This window comes from Rosa chinensis, chromosome 5 (genome assembly GCF_002994745.2).
Source record: "Rosa chinensis cultivar Old Blush chromosome 5, RchiOBHm-V2, whole genome shotgun sequence".
NCBI classification, from domain to species: domain Eukaryota; kingdom Viridiplantae; phylum Streptophyta; class Magnoliopsida; order Rosales; family Rosaceae; genus Rosa; species Rosa chinensis.
In genome coordinates this window covers 40821425-40827475 of record NC_037092.1, presented here as the reverse complement: position 1 = coordinate 40827475, position 6051 = coordinate 40821425, and the positions used below count along the sequence as shown (strand labels likewise).

The 6051-nt window shown below is 38.1% G+C and overlaps 1 protein-coding gene and 1 long non-coding RNA gene across 2 annotated transcripts; both read left to right on the top strand.

Moving 5' to 3' along the window:
- Positions 1 to 2565: 2565 nt before the first annotated feature.
- On the top strand, positions 2566 to 3199 carry LOC121049117. The gene is made up of 4 exons (XR_005799362.1): positions 2566 to 2613; positions 2691 to 2783; positions 2869 to 2982; positions 3072 to 3199. It is a non-coding gene; the product is annotated as an uncharacterized LOC121049117 (long non-coding RNA).
- Positions 3200 to 3569: 370 nt separating this feature from the next.
- Positions 3570 to 5469, top strand: LOC121049206. The gene is made up of 7 exons (XM_040505857.1): positions 3570 to 3739; positions 3966 to 4235; positions 4351 to 4625; positions 4739 to 4912; positions 5019 to 5126; positions 5220 to 5293; positions 5399 to 5469. Exons 1-7 carry the CDS (start codon positions 3584 to 3586, stop codon positions 5467 to 5469), a joined length of 1128 nt encoding a protein of 375 aa, XP_040361791.1. The 5' UTR covers positions 3570 to 3583.
- Positions 5470 to 6051: the final 582 nt, after the last annotated feature.

The window sequence follows — 6051 nt, the reverse complement described above, 5'->3', positions numbered from 1 at the left end:
TGCAACAACTCCTCCCTGTTGCCATACGAGGTGTGCTTGAAAAGCTGGTCAGAATTGCCGTGATCAGGTTATGCCTGTTTTTTAATGAAATCTGCAACAAGACTATTGATGTGTCAAGGCTGCCGAATATCCAAAGTGAACTTGTTGAAACATTGTGTGAGCTGGAAAAGTACTTTCCCCCATCATTTTTTGACATAATGGTTCATCTAACAGTTCACCTAGTTAGAGAGGTGGAGTTATGTGGACCAGTTTGCTTTCGATGGATGTATCCATTTGAGAGGTACATGAAGATTTGCAAAGGATATGTTCGAAATAGAAATCGGCCAGAAGGTTGCATTGCGGAGTGTTATATTGCTGAAGAGGCGGTTGAGTTTTTAGTAGAGCTTTTCATTGATGACAAGACTGTTGGGATTCCATCTGACCCTCACATAGAGGACAAGCCTACCTCAGGTGCTACAGTTATTAGTGTTTACGGCAAGTTATTTGACCAAGCTCATCTTTGCGCGCTTCAAAACACGGATGAATTCAGAAGCTAGTTTGTGTAAGTGCCATCCCTTTATCTAAGATTGTGATTTCTGTTAATATTTCATGTAATTTTGTACACTAATCTTCACTCAATGTATCACTGCTTTTTTGGTAATTGTAGTGAACACCTACAATACTTGAAGAGGGAGTTTCCAAGATTCAAAAAGAATAAAAAGTGGCTTACAGACAAGCAAAACAAGACATTTGCAGATTGGTTGAAGGAGAGGGTAAGTCTGAACAGTAACGACATTTATGGGAATATTTTTGGTTGATATTCCAGATACTTATTTTCTTTGTTCAATCCCAGGTTGCTGTTCAACTAAGTGAACCAGATTCTCACATTCCCGAGATTGTCAGATGGCTTTCAGATAAACCGAGCAATGAAGTACCAACATTCAGTGGGTATAGAATTGCAGGAGTTCAGTATAACACAAAGAAGCGTGATGATCTTAGATCAACGCAAAACAGTGGTGTCTACTTACTTGCTAAGACACCGCAAGTAGCTACTGCTAGGGATAAAATGCTAATTATTGATGACATGAGCTTCTATGGGGTGATTACTGAAATATGGGAGCTTGATTATGAAAAGTTTAGGATCCCTATCTTTAAGTGTGATTGGGTAGAGAATAAAAGGGGTGTGAAGGTAGATGAGCTGGGGTTCACATTGGTGAATTTGAATAAGAAAGGTCATTTAAATGATACTTTTGTGTTGGGAAACTGTGTTCAGCCAATCTTTTATGTTCAAGACCCTGTAGATCCAATGTGGTCAGTAGTTCTAAGAATTTCTAGTAGGGATTACAGTGATTTTGAGGTTGAAGATGAGCTTGGGGACACTATTATTACTCACCATCCTATCACCACCATGATGCCATCTATTGAATTACCTGGTAACGTAGCAAATGAGGAAGAAGTGGGTTACATGCGGGAAGGGGAGGAGGATATAGTTGTTGATGGATAATATAGGCAGTTTAATTTCTATTATGATAATTTGTTATCCCACTTCAATTCCTTGTGGTTTGTTATGTATTGGTTGATCAGCACCTTTCATTTTTGCTTTAGCCATGTAATTTGGTACAAACCAGATATGTTGTTGTCAACTTGTTGAATGAAACTGATTGAAGCTTTCTACATGTCATGTGATTACTAAAATGGCATGGTTTTTGGCTTCTTTCTGTATTTAGTCTGGTCTTTATTGTGTGGGCTCATTGTATTGTACTTTTTTGATGACTTACTGAAACAGATGTGTTTATTCTTTAGTACAAGTGGCTAATTAATGTCTATCAAGTCTTTTTTGTAGATAATGGGCCCAACAAAATCTGCCTCAATACCGAAGAAGTCAAAGGATAAGGGAGTGAAGCGGAAGAAAACTAAGTCATCAAAAAAGTCACATTCGACATCAACTGATGCATCCATTTCTGATAAAAATGGGAAATCTAATAGGAAAGATGAAGAGACCGGAGGTCTGAAGCTACTTAAGCGGCATTGTGTGACAATTTCACGTATTTTAAGGCGCAAGAGCTTAAGGCAGAAGAAAGTGGTTCTCTTCAACGTAAAAGGGACTCCATTCGGGAAGGTAGCAAAGGAAATGCAATCATATATTGGTGTCTTAGCTCGTAGAAAGATACCAAGCATAAGGACTACTTGGAGAACTATCAAGAACCATATTGGAGGTGTCACAGCTGAGGAGAAAGAGAAAATCTGGTTACGTGTGCAGGTATACATTTGTCTATTCATGAAGTTAGTAGTAGCAGATCATATTCCTGTAACTTTTACCTTCTGACATCAAAGTTTCTGCCGTATATTATGAATGATAATACAATTTGGCCCTTTTGTTTGTTTTCCTATCACTTACAAGAACTGTGTTTCTTTACACAGGGAGCATTTGAGATTGGTCCTGAAAAAAGGAAAATCGTATTGGAATCAGCTGCATCAAAATGGAGGGAATTCAAGTCCCGGCTCACAAGGCATTACACTATGCCTTACTTGGATGACCCTGAATCCTTGAAGTTTCCTCCGGAAGATTATAGATTCATCAATAAAGATCATTGGACCCAATTTGTGGCTGAACGGACAAACCCACAATTTATTGTAAGTTTTACATTAAGGTTGTTGTGTTAAGTTGTTATATTAAAGAGGTATATCAATTGAGTGCATATGTTTTTCAGGAAGTGCGTAGGTTGGCACAAGCTAGGCGTGCGAAGAATAAGTATCCCCACCGAATGTCCCGTAAGGGATATGCTGGGTTGGAGGAAGAGCTGGTAAGTTATGGGTAATTGTTAGGTAATTTGTTAACGTGGCTATTAATTTATCACCACAAATTTAGTAACCATCTATTTTTGGTAGTCTACAACAATGGAGGAGGATGAAATTGATAGAGCGACACTATGGATCGCTGGACGACAGACCAAGCAGGGAACCTTCAAGGATGAAGGGACGAAGTAGTGCGCTGAAAAAATTGTGAGTATAATTTTGTGAAGTTCAATGTCTACAGCTGACCTTTTAAAATTCTGTCTATGCTTATTTACTATTTTTGTAAATGTGACCAGAGGGACTTGAAGGAGAAGGTTGCTAGTGGAGAATTAAGCACTAGTGGAAGTAATGATGTGTTAACCTTGGCTTTGGGCACTCTTGAGCATGGTGGTAGAGTGCGAGGGGTGGGAGCTTATGTGAATCCCTCATCTTATTTTCACACCCCTAAACGTAGAAGGGAGAGCATCCAAGAGACTATTCGAATCAGTGTGCAAAAAATACTAGAAGAACAAAAAGATAAGATCATTGAAGAGGCCAAGTAACAGGCGATTAAAGAAGAGAGGGCATTTTGGGTTCATAAGCTTGCACAGCTGGAAGCAAAGGTAGACGCAAGGGAGGTTGGGAAAGTAGCTAGTTCTCCAGCAGTGCTAGAGAAATACATTATGCATGGATCTGGGCAAGGAAGTTGTTCACAAACTGCAGGTCCAACATGTGATGAGATCGATATGCTCAAGTGCAAGACGAGGTAGTGAATGTTGTGGATGGGAAAGCAATTCAGAAAGCTTTTGTTGTAATTGAGGAGAAAGCAATGGAATGTAAAAACAAAGTTTCAAAGAGGAAGGAGTGTGATGGAAAATTTGTTTTCAACTCCAATAAAAAGGATGAGCTAAGCAAGTTGAGTGAGCATGAAAAGAAACAAGTGGCTGACCATGGAGTTGAGGGACAATTAGCTGGAGAGAAAGTGGTAGTTACTTAAAACAGATATCTATATTATTGCAATGTAGTATAGTTTTTATTGATTGTGGACCACACACACACACACACACACACACACACACACACACACAGAGTATATAGAAATCTGTATTTGAAGATAAAATTCCAGCTTTTTTGTGTGTTTCACACACACACACACAGTATATAGAAATCTGTATTTGAAGATAAAATTCCAGCTTTTTTGTGTGTTTCAGGTACAAGGAGTTGAGACTAGTGCCAAGTTCGCATTAGGTTCAGTTGATCATATTGTAGCTCTTGGCACTGTGATGGAACACAATGACCCCTCCCAACTTTGTCATGGTTATCCACTAGGGGATAATAATTTGCGTGTTTCAGTCTCTGTTGCAATTGAGGAGAACGCCTTAGTTCCGTTTCCTGTGGGTGATGAAATACGAACTGTTAGGCAGGCCATGGGGAGTTGGGTACCATGGCCGAAAGAGCTTGTCATAATGTCACCTGTGAAGGTAAGTTCTCACAATAATTGTAATATATCCAGATCTTGATTTGTCCATATTCCTATTTGCTTAAGGTTGCAGCCTATAAGATTAGAAAATAAAATCATCAATCTTGTATGTGTAGAAACCTGAGAGGAAGAGAAAAAAGAAAGTGGTACAGGAAGACGAACTCTCTGAGGATGAGTTTAGCCTACAATCATTGGCAGCTTCCTTACCAAATTCATTGAGCATGTTGTGCATGTGGGGTGAGGTCGGATTCAAAGATAAGAAGGCTATCACCATTCAAATTGAGGCTGAAGTGTTTGGCCGTGCACGGAAAACATTTATACTATGGCAAGATGTGCACAGAATTGCAACCATGAACGAATTAACTGGGAACTGCATAGTGATATACCAGAGGTAAAAAAAAAAAATTTGATTTATTTCTTGCAAGTACCACGTGTTATCTCATTGGTGTATCAATGTGAATAATCTGTTGCTGAATTCAAATTGGTGTATATGCTTGTAATTAGGTACCTCTATGATGTCCTGAGTCAATATAAAATGTTGGATATGGTTGCTTTTGTTGACCCTGCGATGATTGGTGCAATTGGGTGTGGGAAAGGTCAAGAAAGGTCCCAACATATAAAGGAGAGGCTGGTATCTGCAAAACCTGGACAGATTTTCATGCTACCATATAACTCAGAGTAAGTAATTTGATAATTGAATGCTAGCAACTGTTATATATGTAATAACTTGCTTGTAGTGATACATGTGGACTGATAATTAAAATCATATTGTATTGTTATATAGTAAACATTGGGTGCTGACTGTTGTGGATCCCGAACAAGAAATTGTTTATTTTATGGATCCCATGAAGAGGCAGTTACCCACCGGAGAATGGGTTTCCATTGTTGATAGGTAAGTTACAATCATACAAGTTTGAATAATGAAATGTTGAGTACAATGGCTATTTCTTGAAACCTGATAGTTTGTGCATCTATTATGTTTTAGTGCAATATCTATGTATAATGCACACAAGGGTAGGAAAGGCCGAAGTTCACCTATATGGAAAAATTTGTCGATAGGTATGTTTTTCCTATAGAGGATTCTGGAAGCAAATTTGTATTAGGTTCCATGATGATTAATTTTGGATTCTTTTGTTTTCGCTATGTTGGATTAACTGCTTTTAGGGTATTCCTCCTCAACTGAACAACAAGGAGTGCGGCTACTTTGTCATGCGATACATGAGAGACATCATTGAGGATAAAGACTTTTCATTTGTTAACAAGGTACCATAAAGATTGTTTATTCTATTTGTGTTCCAATGAGCTTTTTATGGTAATTTTGACATGGGTTACTTGAATTATTTTCAGTGGGAGAGAAGAAGCAGCCTTGTTTATACCCAAGTGGATATCGATGAGATAAGGAATGAGTGGGCTAGGTTTGTGGTTAATAGATACGTGTAGGAGCCATCACTAGCTGATGTTTGTAAAGCATGATGAAATTTTGCTTGTGCTGATAGATATCAGATGAAACAATTATCAGCATTTGATTCATTCATGCATCGGTCTACTAGACTAGGAATGCTTTTTTTGTTTGTCTAGTAGTTTAATTATCTAGTTAGATGTTTGGTTGTACTTGACAAATGCAACTATATAGTTACACTAATTATATGGATCAATGTGACTTTATATGTACTGTTCATTTGGTAATATATGTACTGTTTTTGTGGTAAAATATATGCTGCATTGTTTCTGGAAAATTGTTCCAAGCTTGCTAGATAATAAATGAACAAACAACAGTTCACAAGAAGTTGTGAGAACAAGCTCAGACAACACAACCT

What these genes read in the sequence shown, in the direction of transcription:
- LOC121049206 (XM_040505857.1), top strand. Translation starts at nt 3,584, where the DNA reads ATGGAATGTAAAAACAAAGTTTCAAAGAGGAAGGAGTGTGATGGAAAA. An exon ending in TCATAATGTCACCTGTGAAG is followed by an intron (nt 4,236 to 4,350) that starts GTAAGTTCTCAC and finishes TTGTATGTGTAG; the next exon opens with AAACCTGAGAGGAAGAGAAA. An exon ending in ATGCTACCATATAACTCAGA is followed by an intron (nt 4,913 to 5,018) that starts GTAAGTAATTTG and finishes ATTGTTATATAG; the next exon opens with TAAACATTGGGTGCTGACTG.